Source organism: Hyla sarda, chromosome 2 (genome assembly GCF_029499605.1).
Source record: "Hyla sarda isolate aHylSar1 chromosome 2, aHylSar1.hap1, whole genome shotgun sequence".
NCBI lineage: Eukaryota > Metazoa > Chordata > Amphibia > Anura > Hylidae > Hyla > Hyla sarda.
This window is the reverse complement of record NC_079190.1, coordinates 56,088,762-56,105,608: the sequence shown is the minus strand read 5'-3', so window position 1 is coordinate 56,105,608 and position 16,847 is coordinate 56,088,762. Positions and strand designations below refer to the sequence as shown.

Genomic DNA, 16,847 nt, shown 5'->3' with positions numbered 1-16,847 from the left:
CCCTTACTAAATAGCTGTAGCCTTATTGTGACCTCCTCAGTTGCTCGGCTGATGGCAGTAATGAGATGACCATTTCTCTACATTATAGAAGTGGCTGCCTCTTTGGTATCCCACAGTTTCTACCGTACTTACTACCCACGTGAACCTTGTTATAATCTTTAGATCCTCTCCTCTTTGAAGCGCCACAGATCCCGAGTATTGAGATTTCAGGTTTGCATTATAGGCTGGGATTACAATTTATCTTTTGCTTCCATATCCCAATTATCTGCAGGTATGTGATGAGAAGTGAAGCCAGGAGATTGTCAGATTGGGAATGAGAGCAATAATTCTTAGTACGGGGTGGCACTCGGGTGACGGGACAATGACTTCACTATAGTCCAACACTAGGCTATTGTCAGGGTATCTCATGGATCACATGCTTGGAGCTGAGATCTCCAGAGTCACAGAGAGCGCAGGAGGGGAACCACAGGGGAAATGAGAGGCCGTCTTTCCTAATAATACCACATTGACCGTCCACAATAGGCCGGATCACCACCCACAGGAAGACCGCATCAGTGCCCTTGTAAGTCGCTGGGCATTGGGGGAAATGTTGGAAGCCTTTTTATGGCCAGGTTACACAGTGCAGGTTTGTTGCAGTTTTGGATATGCTTGCAGTCTGGAGTGGAGACTAAGGGCCTATTCTCTCTACACACGCACCCGCCTGTAACACGCACCCTCATTCTTCCAAGGAAAAATTTTTTTTTTACCCAAATATCCTTGTTAAAATGAGGGTGCGTGTAGGTGTGTGTCTACCCCGATATCCCTCCCCATCCCCGGCTTTCATATTTACCTGTCCTTGGGCGCGCTCCTGCAGGCTCCGGCAGCGTGCTGCGCTGTCACTGCGCAATGACGATTGACGTCGCGTTGAAAACATCACTCGCCAGCGCACAGCGCCGACGGTACTGGAGCCTGCAGGAGCGCGCCCCAGGACAGGTAAATATGAAAGCCGCGGACGGGGAGAGAATTGGTGGCGGGACTCTGGCCACGCAGAAGCCTCTGCAGTTACATGACTTAAAGCGGCCGCTTTAAATCCATGAACCGCAGCGGCTTTTGCGGGGCCAGAATGAGTTTATCGGCGTATAACACGCAGAGAGAATTTAAGCTAAAAATTTTTTTTTTTTAAATGCGTGTTATACTCTGATAAATATGATATCTGCCTGGAGAAACTTAGGGCAGAGAATAATCCAGCACTAGGACCGCTTGGAAATGCACCTTCTCCATAGACTGCAATGCCTTTCCAACAGAATCTCATTGAAAAAATGGGAGGCTGCTGCAACAGATTTTCCACAGCAGGATTTCAGAGCGGAATTCAGCTTGTAATATATGATATGTAGTGTAAATGGGCCTCAAAGTGTTAAGGGTCTGTTATACCTCGAGCTGGTTTTGTATAATTTCCCCCATTTTATTTTTAGGAGGGACTTTACTCCCTGTTTTAGCGATCATTTGTCATTAGGTGGTCATACACATTAGCCAAACTTAACGATTTCAGCGGGATCTCTAATCTGTATATAGCCGCCTACACTAGTAGTGTCCAAACCCTGGATCTCCAGATGTTGCAAAACTACAACTCCCAGCATGCCCGGACAGCCGTTGGCTGTCCGGGCATGCTAGGAGTTGTAGTTTTGCAAAATCTGGATGCACACAGTTTGGAGACCACTGGTCTACACCAATGGCATGTGTCAGAAAAGGATCAGGGCGTATTAGATTTTGACATGGCCAATACTTTTGTTCTTAAAGGGGTATTCCGGTGAAAAACTATTTTTTTTTTTATTTATTTATTTATTTTTTTATATCAACTGGCTCCAGAAAGATAAACGGATTTGTAAATTTACTTCTATTAAAATGTGTAATCCTTCCAGTACTTATCAGCTTCTGAAGTTGAGTTGTTCTTTTCTGTCTGACCACAGTGATCTCTACTGACACCTCTATTTGTCTCAGGAACTGTCCAGAGCAGGAGAGGTTTGCTATAGGGATTTGCTCCTACTCTAGACAGTTCCTAGGACAGAGTTGTCAGCAGAGAAGCACTGTGGTCAAACAGAAAAGATCAACTCAACTTCAGCAGCTGATAAGTACTGGAAGGATTACGATTTTTTTTTTTTATTAGAAGTAATTTACAAATCTGTTTAACTTTCTGGAGCCAGTTGATATAAAACAAATAGTTTTTCACTGGAATACCCCTTTAAGGGAGATGCCACTGCTCGAGATTTTTGGCAGAAGCTTATTCCCTAAACATGCAAGAGGAGGAGCTGTGCATCTTACCGCCAAGTGAGGTGTATATCCACCTATAGAAACCTATGGAGAGTATGTAGTTGGTACAGCTCTAACCTCTGCAGCCCATGTCCTCATGAGCTTGTGAATATAAGATGCATGGTGCTCTATGGGTGTCTGTTCAAGGACCCCCCAACAATGCCCCATTGTGTAAAGGATTGTATTTCACCATCCTGCAGTGTCGGTCGTACAGTTATAGTAAATGTGAGCTCATAACCTTACAAACTGGGAAGTATTAGGGGATATATAGAACCGAGAATCTACTGAGAACTCTCATTGAACATATGGGAATGTAGTTTCCAGGAATGTATGGCTCACTCTATTGGTTATCATGAGCTGGAAGGTCAGTGTCTGACTATAGAAAAGCCTCATTTCCGTCTCTGCTGAGATGATGGTGGCGCTCTTGGCTCCAAAATCTCCTCTAGGACCAGTCAGTATGTGGTTGCGCAGTATGGAAATAGATAGCGCTGAACATTACAAGGTAGGGTCCATTGTTACCACGGTAAGTCTATACCAGCATGCAAGCTCAAGTTTCCTAAAACAGTGTCTGGCACACACAACCTATTTTCCAGCGCCATGTGCTTGTAATCCAGGTCCCTTAAAGGGGTACTCCGCTGTTCCGAACGCTGGAGCCAGCGCCAGGAGCTCGTGATGTCATAGCCCCGCCACCTCATGCTGTCACGCCGCCCCCTCAACGCAAGTCTATGTGGGGGGGCGTGTGCGTCTATGGGCCCCTCCCATAGAGTTGCAGTGAGGGGACAGGGCGTGACATCATGCAGGGGCGGGGCTATGATGTCACAAGCTCCCAGCTGAATAGCGGAGTACCCCTTTAAGCAGGCTCAGCACATCCAACATTACATGATGGACACCAACAGACCCCGCTGACTTTAATAGGGTCCATCGGGTTTCTGGCCAGTGTTTGTCATTTTATTGGATTTTATCTGGACAGAATAATAGTGCTTACTACATTTTTTTAGTCCGGTTATTTGAACAAAGTTGGTGACCGTGGCCCAAACATAGTCTTTGAGACACATGTGAACTTCAAGGGAAGCTGCCACCTGTTTTATATTGCCCAAACCACGGACAGCACGAAATAGAAAAAGGCAGTGGCATTCCAACCCACTGATTAACTCGGGCACTGGGAAAAAAAAAAATTCTAAATCAACTGGTGCCAGAAAGTTAAAGAGATTTGTAAAATTACTTCTATTTAAAAATCTTAATCCTTCTAGTACTTATCAGCTGCTGTATGCTCCACAGGAAGTTCTTTTCTTTTGAATTTCCTTTTTCTGTCTGACCACAGTACTCTCTGCTGACACCTCTGTCCATTTTAGGAACTGTCCAGTGTAGGAGCAAATCCCCATAGAAAACATATGCTGCTCTGGACAGTTCCTGATATGGACAGAAGTGTCAGCAGAGAGCACTGTGGTCAGACAGAAAGGAAATTCAGAAAAAAAAAAATAACTTCCTGTGGAGCATACAGCAGCTGATAAGTACTGGAAGGATTAAGATGTTTTAATAGAAGTAATTTACAAATCTCTTTAACTTTCTGGCACCAATTGATAAAAAAAAAATAAAAAAATTCCAGTGTAGTACCCCTTTAATATTTTAGTGTTTTTGAGAAAGTATAGTTTGAAAAGCCTCTGTGACCCAGGTAAGTAGTCACGGTGGCCAGGCCAGTCCCTGTAGCTGCTTCCCACCCCTCTGGCCCTGAGTGACAGGTCTTTCCCTATACACTTTTCTGCCACTCATTTACAAGGTCTTCTGCCAATATCATCCACACAGTAATGATAGACTGGAGGGTCCCATGTTGACTTCTATGGAAGAGTTTTATAAACATGCTGGAAATTCTTGACATAGGTTTAATATAACAACTTGATTTAAACAATAGATAATTTTCTGGTGACACATTTCACTTAGGGGTTGAGGTGGTCCGTGTGCTGATCCCTCTTCAATCTCTTACAGACAGACCAGTAAATGGGGCTTGTACATCTGTGTGGACATATGCGCCTCTTAAAGGGGTACTCCGGTGGAAAATTTCTTTTTCTTTTATTTTTTTAATCAACTGGTGGCAGAAAGTTAAACAGATTTGTAAATTACTTCTATTAAAAAAATCTTAATCCTTCCAGTACTTATTAGCTGCTGAACACTACAGAGGAAATTCTTTTCTTTTTGGAACACAGAGCTCTCTGCTGACATCACGAGCACAGTGCTCTCTGCTGACATCTCTGTCCATTTTAAGAACTGTCCAGAGTAGGAGAAAATCCCCATAGAAAACATATGCTGCTCTGGACAGTTCCTAAAATGGACAGAGATGTCAGCAGAGAGCACTGTGCTCATGATGTCACCAGAGAGCTCTGTGTTCCAAAAAGAAAAGAATTTCTTCTGTAGTATTCAGCGGCTAATAAGTACTGAAAGGATTAAGATTTTTTTTTTATAGAAGTAATTTACAAATCTATTTAACTTTCTGGCACCAGTCGAGTACCCCTTTAAGTCCCTTACTAAAGAGGTGCACACGTCCGTACAGATATATAAGCCCCCTCTACCACTATAACATCACTCTGATTTGTGTTCCCCTCATTGCCCCCCTGCCTGACCTGCAGCTGTCTCTCCATACAACACATAACCTCATTTTCCGCTTCATTATGTCCCGTTTATTTGACTCTTCCTAATATTTAATATTCATTTTTACTTAACATTCTAGACTGATAAGTAACTTGACATTTCCCCCACATTAAGTCCCTGGCATGATTCCCTGCGAGTACGGTCTAATTTACTTGCTGAACTTTAACAAGGCATTTTGCTGAAAGGGCAGCCCCTTCACGGAGCAGTGACAGGACGCTCACATGGTCGGAGTTACCCGTCACAATCTCCGCTGGTTACTTCTCTCTCATGTCTTTGTTTTAATGATTCTCTACATCTCATGAGATGCTGACAGGTGACGGGAGAGACAGATTGTTCCGGGGAACTTTGTGCCTTCCTGCTCTTGTGTATTTAGAAATAGCGCACACAGCAGTTCCCTAATATCCATCTTAATAAAGCTGTCTGACAGTGGAGCAGGGACGCCTCTGCGAAATCACATCTCGGATCTTCTCTAGGCATACGGTCACCAGGACCATTACTTTATAGCAGCGTTTCCCAACCAGGGTGCCTCCAGCTGTTGCAAAACTACAACTCCCAGCATGCCCGGACAGCCTTCGGCTGTCCGGGCATGCTGGGAGTTGTAGTTTTGCAACAGCTGGAGGCACCCTGGTTGGGAAACACTGCGTTATAGGCAGGAAGCATGTAGCTGTGTCATGAATTAGGGCATATTGGCATCAGAGGCAGTACCCCACTTGGGACCTCTCTATGGGGGACATTTATCAAAGCATTTAGTAGTTGTTTTTTTTTTTTTCGCAAAATTTTCGCAAAAAAAAGTCGCATGTGCGATTGCTCTATTTTTTGTGCGACTTTTTGATTGTGCAGTTCCCTAAGCAAAAAAAGAGAACCTTGCTTACCAAAGCAAAAAGTCATTTTTTTACTTGCAGTGGTCAGAGATATATTAAAGGGGTATTCCAGGAAAAAACTTATATATACATGTGTGTGTATATATATATATATATATATATCAACTGGCTCCAGAACCAGAAAGTTAAACAGGTTTGTAAATTACTTCTATTAAAAAATCTTAATCCTTTCAGTACTTATGAGCTTCTGAAGTTAAGGTTGTTCTTTTCTGTCTAAGTCCTCTCTGATGACACGTGTCTCGGGAAACGCCCAGTTTAGAAGAGGTTTGCTATGGGGATTTGCTTCTAAACTGGGCGTTTCCCGAGACAGGTGTCATCAGAGAGGACTTAGACAGAAAAGAACAACTCAACTTCAGAAGCTCATAAGTACTGAAAGGATTAAGATTTTTTAATAGAACTAATTTACAAATCTGTTTAACTTTCTGGAGCCAGTTGATATACATATATATATATATATATATATATATATATATATATATATATATATACATATAAAAACGTTTTTTACCGGATAACCCCTTTAAGTGCGAAAGTTGCAAAAAAGTCGCATTGCATGAAAAGAACTACTAAATTTACTCCAGTACATGGAGCAGAAAAAGCCACTACCAAAGCAAAAAAAAAATAATAAAAAATTGCTTACATGAAAGAAATTTATCAACAGGCTGAAACCAATTTAATAAATAAGTTGCACATAAGCAAAAAAACTGTAAGAAAAAAATAACTAAAAAAAGGAATACATAAGCAAACATTGATAAATGTCCCCCCTGAGCCGGATTCTGGCGGAGATGAGCTATTCTTCATCTGGGTGGCCGCCACGTAATACTACATTTACCCTGCAGCAGCCTCCGCTTCCTCCCAGCAAAATCCGCTGTTTGCCGCGTGCAGAGCTGTTGGCCCCGGGGGCTACATTTTACATTTCTGATTCACACAAGGCATTTTTCCTGTAAATGTGAAACTTTTAACTGTTGAGATGGTAGTTGTCTCTCACTTGGCTGTTTTTATAGCTTCCGTAGTATATGTATGGCGTTACAGCTTGCGTACTCTGGCAAGGCTCCATACACATGCTTAATCGCTGGGGGACTTTCCACTGGGACCCCCCTAATCCCGAGAATGGGGTCCCTGGCTCCCCGATCCCCATGACTGCACTGAGGAGAACCTTGAATTTGCAGTTTTGCCACTCCATTCACAGCTCTTCTATGTATTGGTGGGGTCTTCAGCAGAACTTTTTTAACCTATCCTGTGGAAAGTGAATTTTATTTGGTTCATGAAGTTGCTGTTAAACAATAAATGTTGCTCTGCATATTTTTATAGGGTCTCATTTTTAGCATTCATACAACATTTGATAAAGTGTACCTGTCATTTAAAAAAAAAAAAAAAACTTTTGACATGTCAAAAATTTTGATCAGTCGGGGTCTCAATGCTGAGACCCCCCACTGATCAGAACGAGCAGGAAGAAGTTTTCAGCTGTATGCTTCACTCCCCTGCTCACTGTGATGTCCATCTAAAGAGGCTCCTCTGTAAGTCTATGAAGCTTGTGTGGGGGTAGGAGTGCTGAGACCTGCACAGATCATTAAAACGGCAGGAGCAAGCACTTAAAGGGGTACTCCTCTGGAAAACATATATATATATATATATATATATATATATTTTTTTTTTTAAATCAACTGGTGCCAAAGAGTTAAACAGATTTGTAAATTTAAATGAAGATAAAGGGGATTCAGCTCACCTGTTCTACACGTGCACGGCCAGCCTCAAAGTTCAAAGGAGAAAGCATAGAAGCAGGTGGAGCCAGCACTGTGTAAAATCATTCCTTTATTGAAATCCAGGTTAAAAAGTCCACAGACAAGCAGAAGAAAATATGAGCACTAGGACAACAGTGCATGTGTGCAAAGTTGGAGCACCTCTAGACGCCGACGCGTTTCAGGCCGTTTGGCCCTTAATCATGGCATACATGTTTGTCTCTCCTACACACTCTTTTATACTGAGGAGGCCTAATGTTCACCTCCCACAAGGGGAGGGGAAACAAGGACCAACCCATCTGAACAACCAACTTTATTGTCCTGAGTGCAATAAAAACAAACATGATAAAAAGGTGCTTGCAAAAAACAAAAAGGAGCAAAAATGTATAGAAAAATTATAAATTACAAAGGAATTTACAAACAAATACTTAAAGGGGTACTCCGGTGAAAACCTTTTTTCTTTTAAATCAACAGGTGGCAGAAAGTTAAACATATTTGTAAATTTATAAATAAAGCGTTATTATTATAATAATAACGTCAGCAGAGAGAACTGCTCGTGATGTCATCAGAGAGCATTCCAAAAAGAAAAGAATTTCCTCTAGTATTCAGCAGCTAATAAGTACAGGAAGGATTAAGATTTTTTAATAGAAGTAATTTACAAATATGTTTAACTTTCTGCCACCAGTTGATTTACAAGAAAAAAGGTTTTCACCAGAGTACCCCTTTAACAGTGGAGGATTAGGTCTGTTCTGTTATTCAAACCAAAAGGATAAACGCTGTTAAATAGATAAATCCACATGGCTTCTCTGTTATGTAAGTGCCGTATATTGTCACCTCCTCTTTTGTTTGGAATCATTTTTCTTAATGCAGAAAATTTCAATTTTGAGACATCACCATTATGGACTGAAAAGAAGTCTTGGCACATTAGACATAACACTAGTGAGGGGACCTGTTGACTGCAGAATATGCTCTTGAATTCATGAATACATAACAGAGAAGCCATGTGGATTTATCTATTTAACAGCGTTTATCCTTTTGGTTTGAATAACAGAACAGACCTAATTTTCCACTATTAAGTATTTGTTTGTAAATTCCTTTGTCATTTATAATTTTTCTATACATTTTTGCTCCTTTTTGTTTTTTGCAAGCACCTTTTTATCATGTTTGTTTTTATTGCACTCAGGACAATAAAGTTGGTTGTTCAGATGGGTTGGTCCTTGTTTCCCCTCCCCTTGTGGGAGGTGAACATTAGGCCTCCTCAGTATAAAAGAGTGTGTTGGAGAGACAACATGTATGCCATGACTAAGGGCCAAACGGCCTGAAACGCGTCGGTGTCTAAAGGTGCTCCAACCTTGCACACATGCACTGTTGTCCTAGTGCTCATTTTTTCTTCTGCTTGTCTATGGAATTTTTTACCTGGATTTCAATAAAGGAATGATTTTACACAGTGCTGGCTCCACCTGCTTCTATGCTTTCAGATTTGTAAATTACTTCTATTTAAAAAATCTTACTCTTCCAGTACTTATCAGTTGCTGTATGCTCCACAGGAAGTTTTTTCTTTTTGAATTTCTTTTCTGTCTGACCACAGTGCTCTCTGCTGACACCTCTGTTCATTTTAGGAACTGTCCAGAGCAGGATAGGTTTGCTATGGGGATTTGCTCCTGCTCTGGACAGTTCCTGACATGGACAGAGGTGTCAGCAGAGAGCACTGTGGTCAGACAGAAAGGAAATTCAAAAAGGAAAGAACTTCCTCTGTAGTATACAGCACCTCATAAGTTCTGGAAGGATAAATATTTTTTAATAGAAGTAATTTACAAATCTGTTTAACTTTCTGGCACCAGTTGATTAAAAAAAAAATGTTTTCCAGTGGAGTACCCCTTAAAATATGCACATTACTTTCCTATTTACTGTAATCTCTGTCAAGTTGCACTAAATGGACTCCTTTTATAAGCTTATGGCATATGTCAAGTGCAACTGGACAGAGATCAAGTGCTTCTTCCTGCTCGGTCTAGGGATCGGTGTGGGTCTCTGCACACAGACCTAGACCGCTAAAAACTTTGAATGCGTCTTTGATATGTCACAGGTTATTTTCTTTGTGACTGACAGGGACACTCTAAACGGTAGACAAGTCAGAAGTTTTCCTTGGTAGGGTATCTAGTTGCTGAGACCTCCACCGATCACTAGGAATGGGTTTCAGCACTCGGCTGAGCATTTTGTCTATTCTAGTCCGTTTGTAGACTTTCTATAAATATATGCAGTACTTCCATCAGTCTGCAAACAGAGCCAAGTGAGACAAGCAGAAGAATATAGACAAAGCACTGTGAGTGCATCTACCCCTTGGTAGGTATCAGTACTGGGACCCTCAGATCAATTGAACAGCAGGAAGAAGCACATGGCTTCTCTTCTTCCTACTCGTTCTAGTGATCGGTGGGGGTCTCTGCATTGAGACCAATCAATATCAAAACCGGGTATACAAGTAGAATGAAATAGTCATCGCAGCTAGCTGTGAGTGCGTCTTCCCCTTAAAGTGATAGTAATCATTCAAGAGTTTATGTTCTGGTTATATTGTGCGCCTATAGTTTTTTTTCTTAACATTGACGACACGTTTTTTGTTTTCCCCCCAGGTCAAAGAAACCGCGAGAAGACCGGAGAGAGCAATTGCTGTGTAATTCTGTAAATGACGACGTGTCTGCAAAGTGTGATGTAATATAGTCTTTGTCTATCATGCTGCTGGAATAGAGGAGACCCATTGCTTCAGAGAACCTTAGATTAACACCCTGTCATAATCTCCACGGAAGTGATATATTACATGAACACTCTCATAGATTTCTCTTCATTGCAAGAGACCGAGGACATTCTCATACTGATTTTAAGTTTATTTTTGTTTATCTTGCAGAGTAACTTTGTAGTATGTTATAGTATATCCATTTTTAATGCATTCAGTCTCCAGGGGCAAAAAAAACAAGTCAATATGTTCTCTTCTACAACAATACTCATTCTCGCTGCAGCATACAAATACAGATCACTGATTCCAGGCTGTCTATATGCAGATTGCACTAACATCTGGTCGCCGACCTAGACCTCAACAACAGATAGCTGTAGCCATACTTGATACAACAATCTACAAGACGAGTTCTACACTGGAAATCAAGACGTGGAATCCGACTGAATTAAGAAGTATTAGAGAAGTGACTCCTACCTAATGTAGTTACTGCCCGCGGTGGCACAAGGTAGTAACGGGAGGAACGACCATACGGTTTATATGCGAGGAACAAAGCTAAATGTGCCTGTAATCTGAAAGCACTCTGCAGAGGGCGCTGGAGAGTCATTGTTAATGTACTATTGGTGCACTCTAATCTCAAGCATACCGTTGCATGCATGCTCATACCAAGCATACGAGAGGAGTGCCTTTCCTAGCCTTAATATGGGAGGGTTAATTTTCCTGTAGTCCATAAGCCTTTATTATCGTGCAGAGATATTAGCAGATGTCATTTATTAATCAACTTTGTGTTTTAATATCAAACGTTGATGTTTTCAGTGAAGAAAAGACAAAATACTCATTCGTAACCTGCTGTCCGATCTCACGCTTTTAACTGGTAAGAGACTCTCTCCGAAGACAACAGATCTCAACCATAGTACTAGATTTATTATTTTTCCTTTCTTTATGTAACTTGCATTTATACTAGTGCTTGCGAGCATATTAAGAATCCAACGGAAAACCCAAGACGCCATTTTGTCATTTCACATGGATAATTTAAGACATGCTATAAAGAATTTGCACAGCACTAAAGCATGAAGCTATATTTCATTTAAAGAAAAAAAAAAAAAACCTGTAAAGATATATAAACATTTTTTTTATATTTTTCCACTAGGGAGAAAATCTTCCTGGTCAAAATTACAAATATGTGTAGGATATATTTAATTAAAAAAAAATATATAAAATGCATTATTATAGAATCTAACCATAGATTGGCATAGTGTCATAGAACAATATAACTATACATTGCTTTTGCCTTTGGAAAAACATTAAAGTCACAGGTTGACCCTTCTCTAATACAATACTCAAGAACAAGATGTTCCATGTACAATTATGTCCCCCGCCCCCCCCCTCCCAACAGTTATCATCATTATGAAGGGATTTTCCGGAAGAAAAAAAAATGAAATAAGCAGAGATGTTTGCTTTCTAGCCTCCTTAGGCTTCTTGTAGCTCCTCAGGGGCGGGGCAGCAAAAAATGTTTAATCCTAGCATCAACCCTTGCCAGTTTCCCTATGCTGACAAGGGATCTGTGATCGTGTGCACGCTGACACAATGTATCAGGGAGCAAGCTTGAATACAGAGCAGTAGGGAAGACGTACCCCAATGACTGCGTGCACCATGATATGACAAGTGAGGAGAGGCTGAGACAACACTAGTGAGTGACATTTAATCTCCTATGGGTATATTCAGACATAGCAGTCATGTCTCTATTTTTTTCTTTTTTTGGCATGGTTACTGCAAAATGTCCCCAAAATGTGAATTTGCCAAGATTTTGCAAAAACGGCAGCCTGTTGGGCTTTGCAGTAGGTTTTGCAGTAATAAACCTTGACAGGATTGCTGTGTTGGAATATACCCTTCAAGGTGTTGTCCAGTGATTGTGGGGAGTCTGACTGCTGGGATCACCCGTGATTTCCAGAACTGGACCCCACGTCTGTAAGAGGGGTGCATGCTGCAAATGGCATGCACTCCATTCATTTCTATGGGAGCGCTGAAGAGTCTAGTACGGCACTAAGGTATGTTCCTTGGTCCCATAAAAATTAATAGAGCAAGTGCCTTAAAGGGGTACTCCCGTGGAAAACTTTTTATTTTTTATTTTTTTTTAATCAACTGGTGCCAGAAAGTTAAACAGATTTGTAAATTACTTCTATTAAAAAATCTTAATCCTTCCAGTACTTTTTAGGGGTTAAATATTACAGAGGAAATGCTTTACTTTTTAGATTTCTCTGATGTCATGACCACAGTGCTCTCTGCTGACCTCTGCTGTCCATTTTAGGAACTGTCCAGAGCAGCATATGTTTGCTATGGGGATTTTCTCCTTCTCTGGACAGTTCCTAAAATGGACAGCAGAGGTCAGCAGAGAGCACTGTGGTCATGACATCAAAGAAATCTAAAAAGTAAAGCATTTCCTCTGTAATATTTAGCCCCTAAAAAGTACTGGAAGGATTAAGATTTTTTTAATAGAAGTAATTTACAAATCTGCTTAACTTTCTGGCACGTTTATTAAAAAAAAAAAAAAAAGTTTTCCATGGGAGTACCCCTTTAAAGGGGTATTCTGGGTATATACATCTTATCCCCTATCCAAAGGATAGGGGAGAAGATGTATGACCGCAGGGGTTCCGCTGCTGGGGACCCCAACGATCTCTGTGCAGCCCCCGGCATGCCGGGGGCTGCACCGAGATCGCGGGGGTCCCCAGCAGTGGGACCCCTGCAGTCATACATATAAGATGTATAAACCCTGAATATCCCTTTAAGAAGCATGCACTACTCTCATAGACGCGAGGCCCCATTCTGGAGATAATGGGGGGTCCCAGTGGTCGGACTCCCTGCAACCAGACATTTATCCCCGTTCACTGGACAACCTCTTTAAAGTGATAGATTTGGAAAGAAAAATTCTATGATAGGTTTATTGACCTTTTTTTATTTGTGGTCGGAAAATCCCTTTTAAAATCAAATAATTTTACTATTTGTTACTATATTCTTACTATAGCCTTGACACGATGCTTTAAATGCATTAGGGCTTCAAATTGTTCATTCTGACTTCAGTTTGTAAAGTGCGTTTAAAAACAAGACAAAAAAATTAACACTTGTATATAGCACTAAATTTTTTTTTTTCCTTCTTGCAACCTGTACTGATTTAGACTATTCTGTAACTAAATAAAATAATATTGTAGTGCATTTTTTTTGTTTGTTGTCTGGTGGTTCGGATTGGGACTGTAATTGCTTTACATTTTTTTTGATAAAAACTGGAAAAAAAATGAAAACTTAAATCAATGCAAAAAATTATTTTGTTTCTGCAAATTAATCCCACTGATTACTTTTTGTAATCCCATTGATAGTGAATTGTAATGAGTTGAAAAATGAGATTTTCCTGTATAGCTATATAATAAAGTAAATTGTCACAATGTTGTGACGTCTGGCTTTGACTTTGGGGTCCAAACAAATTATTATGGAAATGATTGAAATATTATTCAAGAAATATGGAGATGGTTTAATGTGGAGTGGATGAATGCTCGATTAATATTCACACAACTATCTGTGACAAATGTGGGAAATGTTCTATGTTCAGTAATTTCTCGAAATTACGTAAAAGTCCCATAGATGCGGGTCCCACCTCTGTTTATGGCCACCAAAGGTGATTGAGAAGCCAAAAGCAGTTACGCAGGTTACATAACTCTGAAAGTTATTAAACAAAAAAATTACAAAACTGCATAGCTTATGCTGCTACACTGTCTACACACAATTAAAGGGGTACTACCGTGCTGACAACTTATCTCCTATCAAAAGGATAGGGGATAAGTTGCCTGATTGCGCGGGGTCCTGCCGCTGGGGACCCCCGCGATCTCGCACGCAGCACCCCGCTCTCATCAGTGCCCGGAGCGAACATCGCTCTGGGTCTGATGACTGCCGATCACGGGGCCAGAGTATCGTGATGTCACAGCTCTGCCCCTCAATGTAAGTCTATGGCAGGGGGCGAGACAGCTGTCTCGCCCCCTGCCATAGACTTGCATTGAGGGGCGGAGCGTGACATCACACGGGGGCAGAGCTGTGACGTCACTATCACCGGCCCCGTCATCAGACCCGGAGCGGATGTTCGCTCCGGGGCCTGATGAGAGCGGGGTGCTGCGTGTCAGATCGCGGGGGTCCCCAGCGGAGGGACACCGTGCGATCAGGCAACTTATCCCCTATCCTTTAGATAGGGGATAAGTTGTCAGCATGGTAGTACCCCTTTAAAGTCAATGGGCTGAACGCAGACTGCATGAAATAACCAGCTTGACTTTTTTTTTTTTTTCCCCCGACCACCTCCAGCATCTGCAAGTAGCCTGGAAGGAATTGGGAGCCCTCATTCTAGAGATAGGTGTGGGTCACAGAAGTGGGACCCACATGTATGCAAATGTTCATTGCATGTCCTGTGGAAGTGCCAGGAATGTCAAATACATCTTTAATCCCCTGCATGATGGGAGAATGGGCCCCATGACATCCATAGAGCCAGGCAAAGTGACTGTTACTGCAGACTGAATGAGCATGCATGCCTACCCAAAATCAGTGGGTCTGCTGCAAGTGCACTGAAGTATATTTTGGTATACTAGTGATGTACAGCACAAATGAGGTGGCCTAGATTAAAGCATGCCTCTTAAAACAACTTTTGACATGTTACCCAGACATGAGACAGATAACACAGGATCAATCCCTGACAATAGCTAATTGTCAGGATTGATCATCACCTCCCACTCTGTCCTATGTTTACATGGCTGCTATAAAGAAAATCTCTGAACTGCAGTTTAAGAAGCATATGGGTTTTTGCCCATATCATGCAGTATATGAGTAGTGGACAACGTGTTTCGAGGGGTCTGCACCCCTCTTCCTCAGGTCAGGGAGCTGACCTGAGGAAGAGGGGTACAGACCCCCTTGAAACGCGGTGTCCACTACTTGTATACTGCAATAAAAGAACGCTGTCCATCACTAGCTGGAGTCTTTGCATCTTTCTACTCAGTCTCCTGACCCAGCAAGCGCCAGAAAAATGAAATTTTTCTACAAGGATCCCTACATCTGTTTCATTCCAGCACAGCTGCATCCATGTGTTTCATTACTGTAACTGGGTCACGTGGTCACCAGTCTGGCCCACAGAAAATTGCAGTGTTTAATAAGTCAGAGGAAGTGGTCATTCCTGGGTCAGTTTACTTTTTTGTGAACTACAGGATGACATCATCACCTATCAGATCCTTTCTGGCTGCTCACAGACCCCTTCCCTCTATACCCAGCTAAATCTTTTTACTGCTGCAATCTCTATGAGATCAGGATATATAGTAGTCATACACCTCCCTTGAGTCTGTGTTCACACTGTGTTTGCTGTGCTTTTCCTAAAATTGCAGGAAAATGGCACTATTTTACTGAAGAAAATGAATTAAAACTGCATGCCATGTGAACTGATCCCAATCCACCTAAGAGTCATGGCATTTTATGTTGATGGAGGCTAGCCAGAGAATTAGGGTAACTGCAGTGATGAGATACTACATCCTCCCTCTGCAAATCTAGAGGCTTTATAGGAAATGGAGGAAGCAGTAGGATATCATTTCAGTGGGGAAATAGAAATCAGTATGGCTAAAAACCCATGCCTGCCACATCAGCTAAAACAGGTAAGCACAAGGCATGCACAAGAACATCTATATTATTCTTTAATATTAGCATATGCTGCACTATATAAGAAAAAGGTGCTCAGAGCAGCAGTTCAGATAAAATGGCAGCCCCCATAATTCTGTACAGAAATAGAGTTTAAAAAACTAACATCAGAACAAAAACAGATTAGAGAAAATGCTTCTCCCCACCAGTAACTTCTCTAAGGAGCCTTCAGGTGACTTCTATCTCCTCTGAAGGTGCTTAGAGAGCTGTTCTATATATTTGTTTCCCAGCCGCACCTCTCCTTTGGGACAAGAGCGCAGCACTGCTACCTAAAAAAGCATTTTATCTCTGTAAATGTCTCAATATTAGAGACTCATTGTACAAATATGAAGATATCTCTCTGGAAATCACACCTAGTCCTCAAAGTAATTTTTCTGGTAAAGTTAACACAAGTGTATAATGATACCAAAATGTGCACGTACAAGTATGGAATTAATTTTTTTGCATATTTCTCTAGCATATTTTAAGTTAATGTTCATAAAATAATTACATTTCTCTTGCATACAGCTAAGAAGAATATAAAGGTTATAGCTGTTGAAATGTAGGAACAAAAAAAAAATTAAACATTTTTTATTCCAGATGTTTTTTTTTATGGTCAGAGGGTATTTTTTTTTAAGACCAAAAACACTGGCCAAGAATTACTTTAAAGTTTTACTGTCATTTAACCCCTTGGGGACGGAGCCCATTATGACCCTAAGGACCAGAGCGTTTTTTGCACATCTGACCACTGTCACTTTAAGCATTGATAACTCTTGGATGCTTCTACGTATAAATTTGATTCTGAGATTGTTTTTTTACATGACATATTCTACTTTATGTTAGTGGTAAATTTTCGTTGTTACTTGCATCATTTCTCGGTGAAAA

General features: G+C 41.2%; 1 protein-coding gene across 1 annotated transcript in view; it reads left to right on the top strand.

The window, feature by feature from the left end:
* UBL3 (ubiquitin like 3) overlaps window positions 1-11,667 on the top strand; it is a 150,431-nt gene extending 138,764 nt beyond the window's left edge. Inside the window, exon 5 of the mRNA XM_056561850.1 lies at window positions 10,174-11,667. Coding sequence (XP_056417825.1) covers window positions 10,174-10,226 — 53 coding nt within the window. The 3' untranslated portion in view covers window positions 10,227-11,667. The remainder of the gene's footprint in view (window positions 1-10,173) is intronic.
* Window positions 11,668-16,847: the final 5,180 nt, after the last annotated feature.